Source organism: Adiantum capillus-veneris, chromosome 3 (genome assembly GCF_014529385.1).
Source record: "Adiantum capillus-veneris isolate H3 chromosome 3, ASM1452938v2, whole genome shotgun sequence".
NCBI classification, from domain to species: Eukaryota; Viridiplantae; Streptophyta; class Polypodiopsida; order Polypodiales; family Pteridaceae; genus Adiantum; species Adiantum capillus-veneris.
In genome coordinates this window covers 82,540,399-82,564,017 of record NC_140933.1, presented here as the reverse complement: position 1 = coordinate 82,564,017, position 23,619 = coordinate 82,540,399, and the positions used below count along the sequence as shown (strand labels likewise).

Sequence of the window (23,619 nt, the reverse complement as noted above, 5' to 3'; positions counted from 1 at the left end):
TTCCTGTCCCCTCGCTGACTTCCTGTTCTCCAGCGTTGCGAAGGCTTTGCCTTTCTACAAACTTCAACTTTGGTCGAGTAGATACGTACGATCATCACACGACCTCTTTAATTTGTCCCAATGTCACTTTTATTGAAGTGAGTCATAAGATGTGGTTCATATGCTGTAAGTGTCTATGTGCTTAAATGTGGTACTGTGCAAGAGAGGGTATGCAACTATGACCGTCTTGGGCATGCACGTCCTGGTGGAGGCTCACAAAGGTGCTAGACTAGGTCCTAAGCTAAGATTGACACTAGACTGTAGCAAAAGCATGTCCACGTAGCACAAGCGAAGTGCGCACGTGACATCCCCCCTTTTTAAAGGTGAGGCACAACTGTCGAACTTCTACGTTGGATGCTCTCTAGACTTCTGATGATGGCTGCTTCTGATGCTTTTGGAGGTAGAAACCGATGAACATTCCTCTAAACTTGTGGATAGTGCGGATGTAGGTACTGTTGCGATGTAAACACCGACCATATTAGTTGCTAGGTAGCCTTTCTATTGTTGCAGAATACCAGCCTTGGTGCTGACTCTGCCTTGCGAGCAAGTACTGCCACTCGAATAGTTCTATCATGAAAACATTGCGGGTGAAGCTGAAAGGTAAGGGTGCTCGGAGGTATTTCCAGTGGTTCCATGTCGACGAAAGTGGATGCACGCTACATGCGAACGCTAATGCAGAAGAGGGTTAGGGATCCTTTCACCAACTCCTTCCATATTCGCATTCAAGGTAAGTAGATCTTGCTACTCAAGGTCTGGATTTTCGTGGATCCGATGTCGATCTTTGTTCAAAGAGAGCGATGAAGACGAGAGCTAACAAGTCCGAGATCGGGACTCGAAGATTCTAACTGAGAGAGGTTCTGCTTGGGTTCTTGATGGTTCTACTTGGGTTCTTTAGGTTCTTCCCTTGAGTTCGCGAAGCCGGAGTACGCACAGAGCTGTGATACCAATGTCAGGTACTGATGGATGGGCAATCAGCTAGGGGCTGGATGCTGGTACCTTCCTGTCCCATCCCTAACTTCTTGTTCTCTAGCGCTGCCAAGGCTTTGCCTTTCTACAAACTTCAGCTTCGGTCAAGCAGATAAGTACGATCTGTGCTTGGGTATCTTAGCATTTTAGATAAGTCAGAGTTCAATCCTTTGCTCATGATGAGTATTGCGTATTATCCTTATCATCAAACTAGAGGAAGATCTCATTGTTCATACAATCTTGTTATTTTGATTTGCGATGCATATTGTCCGATATTTGATTGGTTATGTTGGTTATTTGAAATCAAACCCTAAAGCTCTAAGCTAACATTTGTATCAATTATAAGGTTTGATAACTTTGTGAACTATATATAGCTCATATTATTTTTGGGGTTTTGAATGTTGATAGTGTCTTTGTTTGTAGAGCATGATGTTTTAGTCGGATGGGCGTCATGGGGGCAAAATGTTAAGCAATTAATGTAAAAGCTAATTTCTTTGGTTTTTTTTTTTGTTGATTGTCAGCTTCACACTGTACCAGGGCATTTAGTCGGCTTGTTGCAAATCATGGTGCAACCTACATTAGATATTGCAGTCCGCCAAGTTGCAAGCATTCATTTCAAAAACCTTATAGCAAGACATTGGAAATCAAGCGAAGTAGGTATGTGATAAGTTTTAGTAGTAGCTTTGAGATTATTATGTTTCACATATCTCATCGTGGTCTTCGTTTGATTTTCTAGGTGAGCAAATATCTGAAGCTGATAAAAGAACAATTCGAGAGAACATTCTAGAAGCTCTTGTTCATGCTCCCCCCATTATCAGGTAGTATTCTGAAAATTCTTGGGGCTTTTTTTGTACCTTGCAAACAGCTTGTGTGGCTCCTTGGCTGAATTAAGTAATTGCTTTTCCCTAGTGGATCTCCTGCTGTCGTCAACTCTTTTATGGCTTGTCTTTGATTTATAAACTTCTTGGATTTAAACTTTAGGCTTCCTAGACTTAACCTTGGCTTTGAAGGTGTAATAGCATGTTCGCATGGCATGCAAAGCTAGTGTGTGTGCAATATCAAAGCAACGAGTGTTGGATTGGAGAAGGGAAAGCAACTATGTTTTGGAGGAGTTTCATTGTCCATCTGCCCTTTTCTCACCATAGGGTGATCAGCCCATATACACCACCCCTTGCTCAATAGGCTTGCGTTCTGCAGCTTTAAGCTGAGCCATCTTAAGTCACCCTACTACAAGCATGTTCCTATACCATCGTGGGAGTTTGACTTCAGCAGAGCAACTTCTGTCATTCATAGGCGACCCGAAATCAGCCCTTCCATTAGCAGTTATTCACCCTTTTATCAACGCCCTAGTTAGGCCATAATCTGCCCCTAGTGGGTGCATTTTTGTAGCCATCTGTCGTCTTCATCATGTCAACTACGTCCTCCCTTAGATCCATTGCTGGATTAGCCTCCAACTGCATCCATTGTCGTGTCTGCATCCTTGGCAAGCACGAACTGCGTTTGCTTGGCCAATTGGGAGCTACTATCTAGAGTTAAAAGACTTGGAACTTTGGGGCAACCATAGAGAGGACACTGGAGGCATCGCGGAGGGCAGCTTACTTGCAACCATATTGTTTTTGCAGGGAGTGGGTAGGTCATCGATCATTTGCAGACACAAATTTGCTCAGAGTGTCGTCTTGTCATTGTAGTCACTTGGCTGTTGCAGAGGAGATGTTGTCGTCTAACTCTTATTGTTGAGATTATTTCCTCGAAAAGAGATTTTTTTATTGTATGAGCGTCTAGATATATCTTTGTACCATCATTGTTTGCAGTAATAATCAAATATCGCTCCCATAACAGAGGAAGACCCTTTAGAGGGTGGGTTAGATCCCATTATTATGTGGTTGTCTCTCTTTCTCTCTCCTCCCCCTATTTTACTTCATCTCTTGAATATGTCCATTTTGCCTCTCTTAAAGAGAGGCACCCTTTCTTTACTACAATGGAACCAAGCAAAAGAGGAGGCGTAATAGTTGTATCTTTATCAAATTCATATCCATTGCTTGCGATTTTGGTAACAAAGTTTCCGTTATCACTTACTAGTTCCCAGTTTTTTGTAACCGGTTGGACGTTACAGAAGTGTTGACGTGGCAATGTGTATGAACTGTGGACTGCTAATGTGGCAGACAATATGGATGACTGACTGTACGGATGCGAGGCGTCGTAGGCCGTGAGGAGCTTATATCCAGGGAGAGTAGGAAGAGAGAGAGGACCATTCCAACCAATAGACTCCTGCAATTATTTGGGCTTTCATGTTGGCATTGATGTGTCTCATGGGCATTAGTTCGAGCAAGTTCTACAGTCTATTAGGAGGAAGCTTTACCATTGGTGCTCCTTGCATCTATCTTTGACGTGTAGGGCTCTCATTGTAAACTACAACAAACGTGTTTCACTACGTTTTGCATGAGGCTTCACCCGAGACTCATGTCACGTTTGCACTATTTAGTGCGTAGTGTCGTGTGCAGTGACTTAGACGACTCTAGAGACACACGCCCTCAAGGTCATTGGCGCATTGTTATCTTGCCTTGGGAGGAGGGAGGTTTGGGTTATTATTGATCCAGAGGTGCAAAGTGCTTGTGAAGCTCATGGTCATCGGTTTGTTGTTGGGATTGAGCCTTGGAAGAAATTTTTATACCATTCTTGTCATGTGCCTCTCCTTGTTTTGGGTCTATGAACAGTGATGGCCTTTGGCGCACGACGATCCGTTTCATTTTTTACAGATGCACTCTTGGATTTGTCTCCTTTATGCGATGCTTGCTTAGGATATGAATGACTCTACAATCTGTGTTGATTCGACAACCACTTGATGATAGTGCATCTGAGGGTGTGCAAGTTCATTAGATAAGTCCGGAGAAGGAAGGGAATCTTATGATAGTGCATCCGAGGATTTTGATGAAGCAAGGGAATTAGTCGATGGTTCGTCAAAGAATTCCGACGATTCTGATTGAGAGCCAGTAGATAGGGGAGGCCAGTGGAGCTACCAACGAATGGGTCACATGGCACAAGAAAAGAATGGAAAGGTGAGCTAGGTCCATCGGATAATTTGGTCAAGGGTATGTTATGGCCCTCGATGAAAAGTGGATGGAGGAGGAGAACGTTGCAAATTCTCTTCCGAGAGAGCTATATCTTGATGCTTTTTTGATTATTAGCAGTGTCTATGCCAAAAGTTACCAATGAATCAACATGTTGAATCTGAATTTCTTTGAGATTTTAGGGATACTGATAGGCTGACAGTATTTTCTAGAATGACTTTATGAACAAATATACATTGAATTGGAAGTTTCCTTGATTGAACTGAAGACATGTTCTCTTTCATGTGTGTATTGTTAGAGACATGTAGAGAAAGATGAAATGTTTGCAGTATTTTGTCTGATGAATGGTTTGAACTTAGTGCATCTAGACATTTGTTAGAGATCAACGAGATTTGCATGTGATAGCTAAGTGAATGTGAACTGAATGTGATTCTAGTGCATCGAGATGTCTATCTAGATGAGATGACTGGATACTATTGTGAGTGCATCAAGAGTTCCGGAAGTTTGATATGGCTGCACAATGATCTAGGTGCATCAAGAGTTCTGGACGGAATGAGATGGCTAGATTGAATGATTGAAACATGGTGTTTAATAAGAACTAAGTGTTTGAATTTGTGAATTACATGCTATGTGGATATACTGTCTTGTGGGGATGGTCATACTCATGGTTTGCTCGATTGAAATGTGAAAAGAAAGGATATGATTTGATAGTAACAAGATTTAGTAGATCAAGACATCCTTGAAAAGATCAACGCGGTCTAGCTGAGATTGCTAAATAGGTTACAATGATCATGATTTGTATATGAGACACTGGACAAAAATGTGATTGATCAGTGATTGATGTCCGTGCAAAAGTGTTGGATTGGCGGAGTTGGGTGCATAGAGTCAGTGTCTATTGAAGAAAGTTTCTGTCCTTCGATTGTTTTATCAAGCGTAATCGAGGGCGATTATAATTCTTTCAAGAGGGGGGAATGTCACGAAGTGATGACTTGACATGTCCAATTGGAAGAGAAATGGCAAGGTGGACAAGAGGAACTGAACCCAAAAAGTGTGGCCGAAGGACCTAAGCTAGGAGTTGACTTTAAAAAAAAAAACCTAACTCTAAATTCTAGGTGCTGCAGAATGAATGTTTGCGCTTTGCTCAAAATGAGTGCTCCGAACTGTGCTCAAGGTTCCTTTTAGTTCTTATGGAAGGGAGAGCCTTCCGTTCTTAATGGAAAGTGCTATGATCACAAACAAAGTGAATGGACACTGTGCGTGCAAGTGTATGAGACTGAGAGACAGAGAGAAGAGAGATACGACACTAGAGACGTTGTAAAACCCTCCTTCAAAGGCCCCACTCTTGTCGGCGAGAGTGGTCTACTTATGATTACAAAGTGGTACAATGCGGATACAATGGACTGATGCAACTTGGGACTATGCCGATGCCAACGACGGGGACGACGATGACGACCTTAGGGCTGAAATCTGCGGTCTTGCTACTGCTGTCCAAAAACGCTAGGGCCTGAAATCTGGGACTGTTTTCGGTGGCTGAAAATGACTGTTTTGGCTGCGTTTCTGAGAGGCTGGAAATGGGGGTATCTGCAAGTACTTAGGGCTGATTTGACTGCTGTACTTGATGCTGGAAATCTGCTGCAAAAACGCTGTCTTACTGCTGGAAAAAACGCTGATCTGAAGGTGGTCGCTAGGGCTGAAAAGGCTAGGAGTCTGGGCTGCTGTCAAGGCTGAAAATCACAAACGCTGGCAGATTTGGATCGTTAATGAAAACGCTAGGCAAATCTGGGACTGTGGCGACACATGCAATACTGAAAACGCCAGAGCTTGGAGAGGTATTGCTGGAGACCAAAAACGCTAGTTGCAGGGAGAGATAGCGCCAAGGTTGGGGGGTTATTGCGGGTTCTTGCTGAGAAGATGCCTTTGAGCGGGGAGCTCCTGTTGCCTCTTCTGCCATTTAGTGCTAACTTGGGTTTGCTGATATATTTTCTTAGCAAAATTGCCCTACCTACTTTTGTTGGAAAGTCACTTAAAAATAATAAGTGAAAAATAGCAAAAAAAGGTGATTGAGCGAATCTGCAACGAGGTTAGCTTCGCTAGAAAAAGCATCAACTAACACATCATCCTTGTGAACAATCACATCTTCTTCATGCACCTCATCATACTTGTGCGAAATCCCATCTTGATCATGCAAATCATCATGCTTGTCATTGGCATCCAAATCATCATGTTGATCATTGTTAATCAAATCATTATCATGCAAATCATCATGCTGTTCACAATCATGCAAATCTTGTGTATCATGCTTTGGAGAAGAAGAGATTGTGAGAGTCTCCGACTCCTGAATCTCTTGCATGTGTGCCGGCACTTGAGACAAGAGTCGCAAGAACTCTTGCATGTGTCGGTCGCGTCGTTCTTGTCTTGCCTTTCTTTCGGCTTCTCTTTCTGCTTTGTCTTCTGCGTGTCTGCTTTTCATTTCTGCCATTCTTTTTGCATTTCTTGCTTCGCGTTCAAAATTCTGTTTCGAAAACAATTGCTCCAAAGCCTCCATAGGAGTTAGTGCAATCCTTGACGTAGATGTGGAAAGGGGAGGGTCGGAAAAACCTCCTGGTGGGGAAAATTCTTCTTCGCCTCTGTCATGCTCATCACCTCCAAGCGAAGTATCCATTCCGCTTCGAGTGATGACCATTTTGAAGTTGTGGGTTCTTGTGGTCTTGGGTTCTTAAGTTCACGAGGAACTTGGGTTCTTGGGTTCTTGAGGGTCTTGACGTTCTTGAGGTTTTCTTTCGCTCGCAAACTGCGTTTGAGAAGGATCTTCTCTTCACCCGAGTTCTACTCTTTTCCGCGGGCGCACCCCTTGGCGGCCTTGCGCTCACACCAAGGTTGCTTTTTCCCACCTCACGTCGATTAGCTGGCCGCTAATTGCACGGTCCGCTCTCAATGAGTGAAAAGAGACACAAGGGGAGGCTGGACAAGCCCTTCTTTCTTGGGATTCCCGTTACTCTTCAAAAACACGATTAGGAATCGACACGCCCAAGCGAACTTGGGTTCGTGCCACCTCAACAAGCAAAAATAAAATTCTTGTGATTCTTTCCTTGAGTGATACAGAACACTGCCAAAGCTCTGATACTAATGTTAGGTGCAGCGGAATGATTGTTTGCGCTCTGCTCAAGATGAGTGCTTCGAACTGTGCTCAAGGTTCCTTTTAGTTCTTATGGAAGGGAGAGCCTTCCGTTCTTAATGGAAAGTGCTATGATCACAACCAAAGTGAATGAACATTGTGGTGCAAGTGTATGAGACTGAGAGATAGAGAGAACAGAGATACGACACCAAAGACGTTGTAAAACCCTCCTCCGAAGGCCCCACTCTCGTCGGCGAGAGTGGTCTACTTATGATTGCACAAAGTGGTACGATGCAAATGCAATGGACTGATCTAACTTGGGACTATGTCACGAGGACGTGGCAATTGCTAACCTTAGTTGTTGGTTTCTTTCCAATGATTTTTGTTTTATTTTTGAGACCCTCTTTTTGAAGTTGCAAATGGTCAGACATTGTATGGCCAATGTGAACGGTAGTTTCACCCGCAGAGGGGAAGTTGGTCGGCACTGGAATTCGTAAAGTAAAAGGATGTCTAGGCTTAGTTCAAGGTCATGTAGGTCTCCCCGTCGCACTTAGCAAGTTGGTGGATACTAGGAAGTGAACTCAATAAAGGCATAAAGTCAAGGTGGGATCACCAACAGAAAGTATTTAAAAGTTGGGCCACATTGCACTTTTGGATGCAGTCCCAATGACGATAGATCGTCAGATGACCAGTGGGAGCCCAACAGAAGCATCTTCTAAAAATTAGGGAACTGCTATTTTGGGTCGTGAAATCTGTTCGCGCCATTACCTTCGGTATGACCATGGGAACATTTTATTACTCTGTTGCAAAGTCAACTCATGCACCAGTTGAGAGATTTTTAAGCAGGAAGCCCAATGCGGAGAAATTGCATGTATGAGTGCCAAGTGGCACTTTTTGGCCAATTTACCAAGTTTGGGAGAAGAGAACTCGTAATTGACTTCTTGCAGCAGTTTTGGAGGCTGATAACTCTGATTTTCAGCCATTTCTCGCCATTTTTGAGCTTCCCATGACTTTGCCTAGGTCCAAGGAGCTCATTTTCAGCATTGGAAGGCATCAATGCGTGTTTACAGGGCTGTTTTGCTGCGTTTTCAGCGATATGCAGGTTTTGGCAGCCATGGAAATCTTCCCCTTTTTGCATCTATTTGTTCACATATGCATTAGATGTCAAGGGCAACAGAGGGGGCGCTCAATTTATGCTGGGGGAATGCTTCATTGAGAACCTGTCACACAGGATAAGAGCTATGGAGTGCTTTCTTTCCCTCTCATGTACAATGTGGTGCTAGGAGTGATGTCCTGCACGCTACACACTGCTCTCTCTCCCCCCTACGTGCAATTATGTGATGCCCCACAAGAGGGCTCTTCATTTGACTGATGTACAGCTGTGTGGGTACATGGTTTTGTGCTGAGGCAAGAGCCTCCTTGAGCAGGAACATGGGTAGCTAACTGCTACTCCAAAGCAAGCATCGGTGAGGGTCATAACCTCATCGTACAGGTGCGTTTTCAGCGCTGTGGATGCGCTGTAAATTGACTGTTTTTCAGCCATACGAACGCCAGAACCATTGGGAATAGTGCCCCATTGGCAGAGGACAGTTATGGGACTGTTGGGGCTGAAAATAGGGCAAAAACTAGTAAATACAGCGTGCTGAATTTACTGTTTTTGGGCAGGAATCAGAGGGTTTATGCCAGTGGAAGTGAGTTCCAGCAGGGGAATTGGTTTCGTGCAAGTTTTGGGGCTGTTATGTTGTCGTAATTTGGCCAAATCAAGTGGTATCTAGTTGGATATAGACAAAGGATTCCCAGGACTCTACTTTGTAAATTTACCCTCTCAAAGTATAAAGAAATACGGAAAGGGGTGCCAATTTTGGGGCTACAGGTTGTCGTCGTCTGCTTGGAGCATTCTAGCTTCCGAGCCGGGTGCATATTCAAGTGTTAATTCCCGTCGCAGGTTCTCTTTGCAAAGTGCTCTGTGTGTATGTCTAAAGTAAAGAATTTCGGGTGAAAGCCAGCGCCTACCGCCCCATGGGCGGGTTTCAGACTAAGTCGATGACGACGACGGGGACGACGACGACGACCTTAGGGCTGAAATCTGCGGTCTTGCTACTGCTGTCCAAAAACGCTAGGGGCTGAAATCTAGGACTGTTTTCGGTGGCTGAAAATGACTGTTTTGGCTGCGTTTCTGAGAGGCTGGGAATGGGGATATCTGCAAGTACTGAGGGCTGATTTGACCGCCGTACTTGATGCTGAAAATCTGCTGCAAAAACGCTGTCTTACTGCTGGAAAAAACGCTGATCTGAAGGTGGTCGCTAGGGCTGAAAACACTAGGAGTCTGGGCTACTGTCAAGGCTGAAAATCACAAACGCTGGCAGATCTGGATCGTTAATGAAAACGCTAGGCAAATCTGGGACTGTGGCGACACATGCAATGCTGAAAACGCCAGAGCTTGGAGAGGTACTGCTGGAGACCAAAAACGCTAGCTGCAGGGAGACGTAGCGCCAAGGTTGGGGGGTTACTACGGGTTCTGGCTGAGAGATGCCTGTTGTGCGGGGAGCTCCTGCTGCCTCTTCTTCCATTTAGTGCTAACTTGGGTTTGCTTATATATTTTCTTAGCAAAATTGCCCTACCTACTTTTGTTGGAAAGTCACTTAAAATTAATAAGTGAAAAATACCAAAATAGGGAAAATAGGCTAAATGCACTGGAAAATTCCCCTGACTGAATCTGATGGATTCTGAAGGGAATACTGATGATCATGCTGTGTGCAACCAAAGGATATGCATCTATACTAAGTGACTGCGCATGCACTGTCTACGAATAGACTCACAAAAGTGCCAGATCACTTCTATCTAGATTGACTGGACTGACTAAACCCTGATCATGCTGTTGCTTGTCCACGGACACATAGGGTTGGATGTGTCACGTGACACTAACCAACTTATGGAGCATTGGCCGAGGGGCCTAAACGCTAAAATTGAAAAGATTGAACTCTTGCTGCAGTAATTTGCGTTGACCGTTGACGTGGCAAAGTTGTACGGCTTTTCGTAATTTGCGTTGCAATGCTGACGTGGAAGGCTTTACAAATTTCTGCGTTTCATGCTTTCGGCTTTTTGGCAGCCTTTGTGTTGAGTTTTTGAGGAGATGCTTTTGGATCAAGTGCTTTGGGACTCTGCTTTTGTGCAACCCTTGCAAGTTTATAAGTGCCCTCGGGGCCACTCTTTTGCAGGCATCTGTACGCAGAGTCTCGGAGAGAGTTGGACCCTCAGGAGTTGTAGTTTGCGAAGAGTTATGATAAAGAAATACTGAAAGAAATGCCAGTCTTTGGGGCAAGCGCGTCTTGGCCTAGAACTTTGTCGTGTCGTGTTGACTCCTCTTCTCTCTCTCTCTCTCTCTCTCTCTTTCTAAGTTTAGTAATTTTGCAGTTTCTGTTCGTGTGTTGCTATTGATTTCTCGCTTGGCGTGTCCAAGCCTATAACATCACCAATTGTACATGTTCCATTTTGGGGTGCCTGTTAGAGTTCAGACTTTGTCCGATGGTGGCTCCAATATCTCCCAAGAGCAGATTAGGGAGTGAGGGCTGTTTTGTGGCTGCGCCCGGCCGTATATGAGGTAGATGTACCTTTTCGTGGTGATGCACTTCAGTGTGTTGCCCACCTGGTAGGCTAGCATGAGGCGGGACCCATGTTCCTATGGTTACCCGGGTCAGTGTCTCCAATGTTCTGCAGTTCCGCTACTAAATGTGTCCCAGGTCACGTTTAATGAGTTTACATATTTATTAGCAGATTTAGGCTATTTATTATAATCGTGGGGTTTTTGAGTAGGTAGGGCCCCCTCCTTGTACTTTTTGCACATTGTTTAGTGTAGACTTCCACCGTTTGGGCGCACACTCTCTCCTAGCGTTTTTCAATCACTCTCTCTCTCTCTCTCTCTCTCTTGCTGTGTGGTGTTTTTGGCCTACGATCTCTCCCTCTCTCTAGCTCTCCCTCTCCTTATCGTGTAGACACCCTACACGATGCGTGATTGCCTGCAGGTTGTTGCCGTGCTTGCACGGTGGGCGGTTCACACTAGGAGCTTGTGTATGAGGAGATCTATTGAGATCCATTGGCTGCCTTGTCTTGAGAGGAGGTTTGCTTGCGGCTGCAGACGTGATCATCACCCGATTGACCCTTTTCCGCTGCACCTTTGACAGTGCCATGATTAACACTAAAACAAACAAAATGAAAATAAGTCAAAATGCTCAGCATTAGAGTGAGCTGTCGTTTTACGAGTGTTCCATGCTTCTTACAAGAGAGACATTTGCTATCACGTACGAACCGGCTTTACAGCTGCTAATACAGGATCAGAGTTAGTCTCAAAGATCAAGTGTGTAATTAAGGAAGTTTCAACAGCACCTAAGAAGAGAAAGGAAAAGCTAAAATTTGCAAAAATACATCAGAGTAGAATGCCTCCTCAATAGGTAGGAGAAAGGTGGACAGGATGAAGCAAATGATGATCACATTATAGAGATAGTAGCGGAAGAGCTCACACCACTCCAATTAAAGAACTGATCATCAGAATTAGCCAAAATAAGAGAAGCAAGAACGGGCAGCTATTACACAAGATACATTACCAAGGGCCAAGGCATCATCAAAATAGTACAAATTCATCTCTATTTATAATCGGTAACTTAATGCAGGAGAAACGTTTTCTTTTTTTGGGGGGTGTGAAGATGAGGGAAAAGGGGAGGGGTGGAGTCATTCATGATGTATTGTTATGTATATGTTACTATGGGTTATATCTGTGTATTGCAATGTTGTTCATTTGATGTGCTCTGTTCAGGGTCCAGCTTGGAGATGCGCTGAAAACTCTTATCCATTGTGACTACTCAGAGCGTTGGCCCTCACTTCTTTCGAGTATCAATGCAAATCTTAGAGCGCAAGATCAACAACGTGTTTATGGTGCGCTTTTCGCATTGAGGATTCTCACAAGGAAATATGAGTAAGTAGCATTACGAAAAAAACTTCTGTGAGTATTTAGTTTAACCAAATATTGTTTCAGCAATTTATTGTTGATTGTAATTTTTGTTTTAAGCATTTTATGGTGTGATAATTCTTAATACGTTATTGAGGCTCTTGCGATTGTCTCTGGAAGACAACACAATACGTATGTCTGGATTCTGATAGACTGTGATGACTGGGTGTGCATGTTTTGAACCCAGGACAAAGGTGCTCTGGTAGCTTGTAAAATCTCTTCCTTGAAGAGAGTTGTCATCGTCGTTTGATGTTGGCTCTGATATGAGGAAAATTGATGGTGATTTAAGCTTACACAGCATGAAAAGATATGCTGTATATATAGAGGATTGTCTTTTACGTTCATTTTTAAGGCTACCCCTGCTAGAATCTCCTAAAGTAACTCGTTCAGGCCTTTCGTTTCCTCTGTTTTTTCATGTTGCTTCTAGGTCTTGTTATAGAGAAAAAGAAAAATTGCGAGTTTTTCTTACCGGTGTATGAGCAACTTTACTCTTGATGGCTTTTTGGGTTGTATGACTCATAGGTTCTAATTGTGAGCTGGATTGTGTTGCAGATTCAAGGATGATGATGAACGAACTCCAGTTTATCAGATTATTGACACGACCTTTCCTACCTTGCTTGAAATTTTTAAATACCTTCTTTCTATGGCCAATCCACCTATCGAGGTTGCAGATCTTGTGAAGCTCATATGCAAGATCTTTTGGTCTTCGACGTATGTAAGTGTGGCTTGCAAATCAATATTTCCCTTTTAGGCATTTCTTATGGATATGGTCTTTGGAACATTTTTCATTTACTTGGTTGTTGATGTTATTTTTCGAGAACTTCCCTTGCTTGAAGTTAAGTTTTATCGATTAACTTATGGGATTGTTGTATGCTAGTTAGAGATTCCGAGACAGCTCCATGATACACAAGTCTTTACTGCTTGGATGGCCTGTTTCCATAATCTTCTTGAAAGGCCAGTTCCTCAAGAAGGTCAGCCAGTTGATCCTGAGCAACGAAAAGCTTGGGGATGGTGGAAAGTTAAGAAGTGGACAGTACATATCATGAATCGACTCTTCAACAGGTCGTCAATGTAGTTCTGTTTGATGTCTCCATGTTTCCTTAACTGCCTGGCCTTCTTTATTGCTTTTAGAAATGTGTGTGGCATTCTCCATTCTGACTGTAGGTATATGTGCAGATTTGGAGACCCCAAGAATGCCAAACCTGAGAACCGTGCCTTTGCGCAACTGTTTCAGAGTCAGTTTGCTGGAAAGTTTTTGGAGTCTCATCTAACATTGTTAGGCGTGATACAGCAGGGTGGTTATTTACCGGATAGGGTTATCAACCTTGTGCTTCAATACTTGAGCACCAGGTAAGGCTTTCAAGTGAAGTGATTGCCTTTATGAAAATTCATCTGAATCACCATGATTGTAAATTTTTCTTGGCATGTCAGCATTTCCAAGTCAACAACATACCAGCTTCTGAAACCCCGACTTGACATTGTTCTTTTCGAAATTATCTTTCCACTTATGTGCTTCAATGACATGGATGATAGATTGTGGCATGAGGACCCCCATGAATATGTCAGAAAAGGTTATGGTAAGAATTTTAAGATGGGCTAATTGCGTACAAGACTGAAGTAATCGCTCATTCTAACATTCGTCACGATATCCCATCTTCTAACATTCTTGGTTTTGGGTGCAACTTGCAGACATTATCGAGGATATGTACAGTCCACGCACAGCTGCCATAAATTTTATATCAGAGCTTGTTAGAAAGAGGGGAAAGGAGAACTTGCAAAAGTTCTTAGCATTCATAGTAGAAATTTTCAGAAGGCAAGTCCTCTTTGCTAGTGGTTCTGTAATGCTTTGCATTTTGTGCCTGTTGGTGCAGGAGTGGGTTTTAGAGTTTTTGTGTTAACTGAAATTTGAAACCTTTCAATTGCCATGCTAATGGTTTATGTGTTTTTAATTTCCGATCACTTTTTCATTAAGGTCCTGAGTTTGTGATTTTATGGGAACAAGTCTCAAGGGGGTATTTCACGTGTCTAACCAGATTCAGCAAATATACAGGTAGTGGTTGCAGGTGTATAACATAATAAGTGGTTTCTTGGGAGACTGTGGGTACCAGCGTCTCATTGTAGTCCTGTTTATTATCCTGAAGGCCCTGGGAACATGGTTACGGAAAGAGATGCTTTGAAACGGCTAATGTCTACACTGATTCAATAAGCTTTGTTGGAAGCTTTGTGCTAGGTTTTGTACTAAGAATAAAGATTTCTAAATATAAGGAGGATTAGCAAAGCTTCCTTTAATACTCTGAGAGGGCATGGCTCCCAGCTGTAGGATAAGCGCTACTCCTTCAAAATCAATCTCAGAGTATTTCTGAGGTGCTACTTGTCATTTTTCTGATGTTAGCATCCATGGTACTTTTATTTGGTCACTTGAAGTATCCAAAGTATCTCGATTAGTGCCTATGCTTAGTGCATAGGTGATTTCTGTTTTCAACAAGCATGGGGCTCACAGACGTTTTACATTAAACTTGTGTTCATAGGTATGATGAAGCTCCACCTGGTCAGAAATTGTACAGGCAAAAAGATGGTGGCTTATTAGCAGTTGGTGCACTCAGTGATAAGCTGAAACAAACAGAACCCTACAAGTCTCAGTTGGAACAGATGCTTGTGCAACATGTTTTTCCAGAATTCAATAGTCCTGTGGGCCATCTTAGGGCAAAAGTACGTGCTCTTTGTGAAAATCTTAAGTTTTCTTGCGACAGAATTCGGTGAACAGCATTTATTTTTTCTTTAGTGATTAGATCCAATCATTAATATCTGCCTAGGTCTGCAGGCAGCATGGGTTTCAGGTCAATATGCAAATATTTCTTTTACCGATCAAAGACATTTTAGCTCAGCTATGCACAGTATTGTTTCTGCACTGAAAGATTCAGAGCTACCAGTTAGAGTGGATTCTGTTGTCACACTTCGCTCCTTTGTGGAAGCATGCAAAGGTTTGTCTTTAACAAGCTTTCTTGGGTCGAATTTCTTTCAATGTATATTCTCGAGCTATATTACGGTAAGGTTAAGGTGTTTGTAAGAGTGTTCGCAAAAGTTGCTGAGTGACTGTACCAGCTTTGCATTTACAGTTTTGTTGTTTATTTTCAATTTCCGATTATGTATTTCCAATTGAAGTCATCACATAGGCTGTGTGTGTCCATAAGAGCTGTGCTTTTGGTTTATTGTGGTTTTATTTGCAGTCTCTTTTTTCTCTGCTTTTCTGTGTGGCTCCCAAGTATCATTGTCATCAATAGAAGGCATTTCAACTATCATGGACTCAGGCTAATGAGAGTGAGACATAGCCTCTTCTACAGAACTTGGCGGTCCTGGCTTAAAAACGTATGATGATAAAGCATAATTCATCTGCCATGAACTACAAGTGACATGATGAGTAGATACCTGCTCATCTAGTGTATAAACCGATAAACCAGAATTTTGAAGTAGTGTGTGAGAATATCAGAGAGGAATCTTGAGATTTGCATGTGTGATAGAAGATATGGGAGTAGGACTACCAATATCATTCGACATAGAGGGAGAATGTATAATACCAGGAGGTGTAATCACATATGGCGAGTGACCTGACGGAAACACAGAGATGAATACAATCTGCAAAACTACAGGACAATTTATCACCAAAAGCAACTTGGGACAACTGAACCGATACTGAGAGTAAAGGGAGATAAAGAGAAGATCATTGTGCTTCAGTCTGTTGCCCTAAACCGCCACTTTCAATGCTGGTCGTTTATTTCATTATTCAATTGCTTCTCTTTTGATCCATTTGTGGGGGGGACTGAAATCCAAGAGGAAGTGCTCTAGCAAGTCACATGGTGAAGTGTTCTCAATTTGTGTGGAAAAGAGCCGGCAGAGGGTGCTTTCAAAATTCCCCTTTTGGAATGCTTGGGCCCAGAAAAAGCAACCCTCCCCTTATTCTAAAGCCAACCCTCAACTGATTTGAAAATTCAGTTAGAGAGATGAAAATTTCTCTTTTTAGAGAGTAAATTCTGCACTTTTCTAGAGGAGAAAGAATCAGCAGATTTTAGAGAGAGAAAATCTACAGTAGAGAAAATCAGAAATTCAGGTTAAGAGAGGGAATCAGCAGTCTCTGTAGAGAGGAGAGAGAATCTAGAGAGAGAGAGAGAGAGAGAGAGAGAGAGAGAGAGAGAGAGAGAGAGAGAGAGAGAGAGAGAGAGAGAGAGATTGCTTGGCAGGGGGATTCTCAGACACGTGATGAGGTTTTTTGAGTCATCACTAGTATTACACTATGGAATGTTTGGAGAGCTCGTTGTCTCCACATTCTAAGTGCGGCTCCACAGCTCCTTCAGGATACCCTCACTGCCATTTGGCTGGACATCATTCACACCCTGATTTGGCAGTGGGATTCTTCCTCATGTGCATCTCGAGCAGCCGATTTGCCTTCCTTCGGCGTTGGGCACGATCCCCACTCTTCTTCACACTTACAGGTGGCCAGATTACGTGGCATTATGCCCCTCCTCGGTGGTTTCTCCTCCACTCGTCACACCGACCACCATGAGATTGTTTTAGTTGAGTTGTCACTATAGTGGCTCTCCTCCTTACATTCAGCTTGTACACCTCACGTGATAGGCTATTTTGGCATCCGCTGGGGATTATATTGTACTCGGTAATATACAGCCTTGACTTTTTCCAAAACAGAGAGAGATGAAATGAAATGAAATGTTATATTAACGTCTTCAAAAGGCCAAAGTGACCTATGAGACCAGAAAGTTACAATGTGGTGGATCTGATACAAAGTCAGAGTAACAAGTAACAAGATGACAAAATGACAAAATAAAATACTATGGAATCCTAGACTGTTGGGTGTGGACTAAGCAGCTAAAACAGCTAGCTGGGATAGCTAGATCACAGGAGATCCAGCATTGGTCGCTGGCGGATCTCATCAATCTCCTCCATGGTCAGTAGTCTAACCGGGCGTCGTGCATGTCGAGCCAAAGTAACCTGGATCCTGTGATGCAGCCTCTGTCGATGTTGTGTAGTCCTCCGCAGTCGTGGGCGTCTGGATCTCCCTAGCTCAGTCGCTCGGTCGATCAGTATGCCTCTGGTGTAAAGCGACGAGCTCTGCTGTGGTAGTAACTCCTCCGGGTGTCCAGTGGCAGCTCTAAAGAAGTCTGTAATCTGTCTCTGAGACTGGCTGGTCTTTCCTCTCATCAAGCTCTCTCTGTGTCTGCAAAGCTCGAGCAAAAACAAACCCAGGCAGAGAGAGAAATGAAATGAAATGAAATGTTATATTAACGTCTTCAAAAGGCCAAAGTGACCTATGAGACCAGAAAGTTACAATGCGGTGTATCTGATACAAAGTCAGATTAACAAAATAAATTAAACTAGGATAACAAAATATAAATACTGAGGGATCCTAAACTAAGCAGTACAATGTGAAGACAATATGGGAGGGGAGTAGAGATCCATCTTCATCTGCACTCTGGACGACGAAAGAGTATGGCTTGAATCCTTTGCCGTAGCCTCCTTCGAAATTGTGTAGCTCCTCTCCTCCCTCGGGGTCGTCTAGATCTCCCTAGCTCCAATGCTCGGTCTATGAGAATGCCAGTAGTGCGGGTAGACCTCTCCACCGTCGCTGGTTGTTCCTCTGTCTGTTCTTCTGGGTGTACAGTATCTAGTGTAAAGAAATCTGTGATCTGTCTCTGGGGATGTCTCTCTTCACCTCTCCTCAGTAAGGTTCCTCTATGCTTGTGTAACTCAAGTAGATAAAGCCCAAGACATCTTTGATCCTCGTAACTCATGACCCTAGATAGAGGCCCAAAACCTTCTCTGAATAGACAGTGAAAACGACCTCGTATCTCATAGTATACTGTGCAATGACATATGTAATGTACTTCTGTCTCTGGCTCTAGATGGCATAAGCGGCATATTCTGTTATCTGCCGGTGTCCCTCTGAATCTGCCAATCTCAATCTCGAGCTCATGTGAGGACGTGCGTATCTGGCCAATGGCACAACGCAAACCATGCGAAAGATGCATGTCCATATAGCTAGGTCGAATCACAAACCCATCCCCCGTGAGGTGGAGAAGATGCTCTCTATAGAAAGCCATCTTTGTGCCCAACTCTTGTAACTGCTCTATCCATGTCCTTCTCGTGACGGCTCTATCCATGTCCTTCTCGTGTCCAGCTGGATCGAATCCTGACGGATGAGTCTATTAATCTCTACCTGTGTCAGAGACCTCAAGGGTGCCTGAGAGAGAGAGAGAGAGAGAGAGAGAGAGAGAGAGAGAGAGAGAGAGAGAGAGAGAGAGAGAGAGAGAGAGAGAGAGAGAGAGAGAGAGAGAGAGAGAGAGAGAGAGAGAGAGAGAGAGAGAGAGAGAGAGAGAGAGAGAGAGAGAGAGAGAGAGAGAGAGAGAGAGAGAGAGAGAGAGAGAGAGAGAGAGAGAGAGAGAGAGAGAGAGAGAGAGAGAGAGAGAGAGAGAGAGATGAAATGTTGAAATGAAATGTTATATTAACGTCTTCAAAAGGCCATAATGATATATGAGACCCGAAAGTTACAAAGTGGTGGATCTAATACAAAGTCAGAGTAACAAAATAACCTAACAACAGTACAAAACAAAGATATATACTATGGGGTCCTAAGTTGATCGATGTGAACCAAGCAAAAGACTAAGCAAAAAATGGGCGGCTTGTTGGGATAGCTGAATCACAAGAGATCTAGCATCGGTCGTTGGCGAATCTCATCATTTTCCTCCATGGTTAGTAGTCTGACCGGGAGTCGTGCATGCCTGGCCAACGTGCTCCGAATTTTCTGTCGTAGCCTCCGTCAATGCTGTGTAGTTCTTCGCAGTCGCGGGCGCCTAGATTTCCCCAGTTCAATCGCTCGGTCAATCAGTGTGCCTCTGGTGTGAGACGAGGGGGAGCTCTGCTGTGGGAGTAGCTCTTGCGGCTGTCCCGTGTCTGCTCTGAAGAAGTCTGTGATCCGTCTTTGAGACTGGCTAGCCTCGCCATTCATCAGGCTATCTCTGTGTCTGCGCAGCTCGAGCAAGAACAAACCCAGACATCTTTGATCTTCGTATCCCATGACTCTTGAGAGTGGTCCAAAACCTTCTCTGAACAAGCAATGGAAGGGGCCTCGATGGGGCAGCGACATGTATAGTGTAGCTCTGTCTCAGTTTCCATGTTACACAAGGGGCATGTCATGTTCTCTGTTGGTAGTCCGCTGTATCTCCCAGTCTCAATCCGCAACTGGTGAGAAGATGTGCGTAACTGGCCAATAGCACATCGTATCCCATGAGACAAGTGGGTATCCATGTATCTGGGTCTCGCCACAAAACCATCTTCCGTAAGCTGGAGAAGGTGGTCTTTGTAAAAAGCCATCTTCGTGCCCAATTCTTGTGCTGGCTGTATCCATGTCCTTCTGGTGTCTAGCTGGGTCAGGTCTTGGCGTATGAGCTTGGTGATCTCTGACTGTGTAAGGGTGAGAGATGGTGCATCCAATGAGTAATGGAATGGTGGCAGCCGGTCTATGCTGAACCCATGTGCCTGAAACCATGATGTCATCTCCCCATACCAGCATGTTGTATCTCCTTGTATGGCTAACCGTCGAGAGGATTCAAGTTCTATGCGAGCATATCTGTCTCTAGGAAGTGCCCATGTGCGGTTTATGAAGGAGATTGATCTGGTGAGCGCCTCCACCACAAGTGGGGGGGCCACTAGCTCTTCTCGGATAATGGCCCGTGGTACTGATGCCTTGGCTCTAATGAGCCGCGAGATCATAGAGACGAGAGGTTCCCCCATCCGTCTGAGCGACCCGTCCTCCCGTGGTGATCGAGTGAAGGTCCCCATATCTCGGTTCCATAGAGCAATGCTGAAGCCACCAAGGTGTCAAAGAGCCATAGCTTCGTCCGGGGCTCCTGAAACTGAACCTGCGAACACATCCTCTCCAATCTACCCAATGCTGCGTGGGCTCTAGTAAGTGTGGTTTCTGCTGCTCTTCTGAGTGAGAATGTAGGTCCGCTAAAAACCACTCCAAGGTAAGTGTAAGCGTTTGTGTACTCCACAGTCTCCTGGCCGTATGTGAGTGTAGGTGCTGACCTCCTGATCCACTGTGGGGTGGTATTAAACACCATAACCTTGGTTTTACCCAGGTTGACAGACAAACCACTTTCGTGGGCAAACGTATGCAGAGCATCCAATTGACGTTGCATTCCCTTTGGGGATTCGAAGATCAACACTATGTCATCAGCATATAACAAAAGTGGAATCCATGTCCCTGCCAACTGAGCACCTTTATCCCCATCGCTGTCAATGTAGTCAGAAATCTCATCGACATACATACCGAAAAGAGTGGGAGAGAGCGGGCAGCCCTGCTTCACCCCAATAGTGGAGTAAACCGGTGTAGAAAGTCCCTCTAGGGTGCGTGCATGCCCTACTACTGATCTGTACAATGCCATGATCCCCCAAATGAGTTCTGTGGGTACTCCCATTTCCTGTAATCTGCGCATCAGTCTAGCTCTGGGTACCGTCTCGAAAGCTTTGCGGAAGTCCACAAGCTACAATAGATCTGTCTCCCATGAGATCTGCCTTCCTCGATGATGGCCCTGAGTGTTAGGATATGGTCAAGAGTAGAGAAGCCCCTTCTGAATCCTGCCTGCCCAGTTGCACGTATTCCTTCCCTCTTCCCCCATCTACTCAGCTGTTGCTCAAGAATGGATGCATACAAGCGTGCGAGTGTGTGCCCAATCATAATAGTGCGATAATTCCCAGGCTCCATGGGGTCTCCTGATTTGAAGTTAGGTACGATTGTAGATAGGCTCCAAGTGTCCGGTAGGCCCTCACACAGGGCATGGTTAAACATAACTGCTAGAAGCTCTGCTAGTAGGTCTTTGGCGTGCATGAAATGCTCAGCTACTAGGCCCTCATGATCATATGCTCTCTCAGTCGTCATCCTGTCAATGGCTTTCTTCACCATCTCAGCAGTGAAAAAGACACATGTATGTGGGCATGGGTCGGGGGGGTTGGGGAGGGGCGGCTGTCTAGGTACTGTGTACAAAGATGATGCGTACTGACCCCAGGTCTCTGTGGAGGAAATAGCGGGGGGGGGGGGGGGGGGGGGGGGATTGCTCATGAAAGAGCCGCCACGCCTTACGCGAGTCTTGACTCAAGAATAGCTGATATAGATCTTGCTCGAGTCTAGCCAAAAAAGCCCTCTTCTTCCGCCGCACGAGGCGTCGGAAGTCCATCTGTGACTGTGTGAGTGACGTCCCCCAACAACACCTCCCTCTGAAGTCTGGCTCTAGTCTGGCGGCACTCCTCATCGTACCAGCTGTTCTGAGGCATGCTCCCAAATCGGCGGCTCTGCTCAGGCTGGGTGTGTGGGTATGCTTCAGCTGCTGCCTCATGTAATGTTTGTGTCAGTATAGTAGTTAGCTCCTCCAGAGGTCGCCCTGGGTCCTCAATGCATAGGCGTCTGTAGATTCCGTCCATGTATACAAAGTCCGTCTCCCTTGTGAATGTGTAGCGAGTAGGGGCTGCTACTCGTGGCCAGTGTGCTGCACTGAAATGGAAGGAGATGGTCATTGACACTAGAGCATGATCCACCGCCACCCCAACCGGTCTGGGCCCAACTGTGAGATCCTCGATACTAGAGATGAGATTCGGTTGTGCCATGACATAGTCCATCGTGTTGGCTCCATGTCCGTGTGGGAAGCGTGTAAAGCCTCCCGCAGCAGGAAATCTCTGTAGGCTGTTCAAGATGGCCAATCCATGTGCAATGCCCATGTCTATCAGGTGTCGCCCATACTCAGTATATTCCATATCGTGTGATAGTCTGGAAAGGCCCGTCTCTGCCACATCTATCTCTCTTAGCATCTCCTCTGAAGTATCATAAAACATTGCCTGGTGATGGGCAGTCCTAGCATTGAAGTCCCCGAGGATGATAATGTCACCGTCCCTAGAGAACTTCCATATGTCATCATCCAAAACAGAGAAATGGGACTGTCCTCTGGGTGGTGCATAAACTGATGTACTCGGGGGAAAGTAACAAATAGCTAGATAGAGGTATCTGCCTGTCTCTGCTTTCAATCTCACCCACATGTACCTAGCCTGCTCGTCCCTGTGGGCTATATGTATCAGTGGCTGCAGATCCTCTCTAATTAACACTGCCACTCCTCCCGAGCCCCGTCCTCTGTGCTCTGAGCGTGTCTTCTGTCTGTAGGCTGTCTCCCACCTATATCCATTGATGTGAGGCATGGATTGCCTCGGGGCTTGCTCATGAAAGAGCCGCCACGCCTCACGCGAGTCTTGACTCATGAATAGCCGATAGAGATCTTGCTCGAGTCGGGCCAAAAAAGCCCTCTTCTTCCGCCGCACCAGGCGTCGAAAGTCCATCTGTGACTGTCTGTGAGTGACGTCCCCCAACAACACCTCCCTCTGAAGTCTGGCTCTAGTCTGGCGGCACTCCTCATCATACCAGCTGTTCTGAGGCATGCTCCCAGATCGGCGGCTCTGCTCAGGCTGGGTGTGTGGGTATGCTTCTTCTGCTGCCTCATGTAATGTCTGTGTCAGTATAGTAGTTAGCTCCTCCAGAGGTCGCCCCGGGTCCTCAGTGCATAGGCGTCTGTAGATTCCGTCCATGTATACAGAGTCCGTCTCCCTTGTGAATGTGTAGCGAGTAGGGGCTGCTACTCGTGGCCTGTGTGCTACACTGAATTGGAAAGAGATAGTCATTGACACGAGAGCATGATCTACTGCCACCCCGACCGGTCTGGGCCCAATTGTGAGATCCTGGATACTAGAGATGAGATTCGGTTGTGCCATGACATAGTCCACCGTGCTAACTCCATGTCTGTGTGGGAAGCATGTGAAACCTCCCGCAGCAGGAAATCTCTGTAGGCCGTTCAAGATGGCCAATCCATGTGCAGTGCCCATGTCTATCAGGTGTCGCGCATACTCAGTATATTCCATATCGTGTGATAGTCTGGAAAGGCCTGTATCTGCCACATCTATCTCTCTTAGCATCTCCTCTGAAGTATCATAGAACACTGCCTAGTGATGGGCAGTCCTAGCATTGAAGTCCCCGAGGATGATAATGTCACCGTCCCTAGAGAACTCCCATATGTCATCATCCAAAATAGAGAAAGGGGATTGTCCCCTAGGTGGTGCATAAACTGATGTACTCGGGGGAAAGTAACAAATAGCTAGATAGAGGTATCTGCCTGTCTCTGCTTTCAGTCTCACCCACATGTACCTGGCCTGCTCGTCCCTCCGGGCTATATGTATCAGTGGTTGCAGATCCTCTCTAAATAACATTGCCACTCCCCCCGAGCCCCGCCCTCTGTGATTTGAGCGTGTCTCTTGTCTGTAGGCTGTCTCCCACCTATATCCACTGATGTGAGGCATGGATTGCCCCAGGGCCTGGTGTGTCT

At 45.0% G+C, this 23,619-nt stretch overlaps 1 protein-coding gene across 1 annotated transcript in view; it reads left to right on the top strand.

Annotated features, from left to right (window-relative positions):
* LOC147461195 (importin beta-like SAD2) overlaps positions 1-23,619 on the top strand; it is a 111,346-nt gene that overhangs the window by 25,544 nt on the left and 62,183 nt on the right. Inside the window, exons 2-11 of the mRNA XM_086508812.1 lie at positions 1,527-1,662; positions 1,742-1,823; positions 11,999-12,157; positions 12,743-12,905; positions 13,068-13,252; positions 13,367-13,540; positions 13,622-13,767; positions 13,880-14,003; positions 14,719-14,899; positions 15,012-15,171. Of these exons, the coding sequence (XP_086364938.1) occupies positions 1,527-1,662; positions 1,742-1,823; positions 11,999-12,157; positions 12,743-12,905; positions 13,068-13,252; positions 13,367-13,540; positions 13,622-13,767; positions 13,880-14,003; positions 14,719-14,899; positions 15,012-15,171 (1,510 nt within the window). The remainder of the gene's footprint in view (positions 1-1,526; positions 1,663-1,741; positions 1,824-11,998; positions 12,158-12,742; positions 12,906-13,067; positions 13,253-13,366; positions 13,541-13,621; positions 13,768-13,879; positions 14,004-14,718; positions 14,900-15,011; positions 15,172-23,619) is intronic.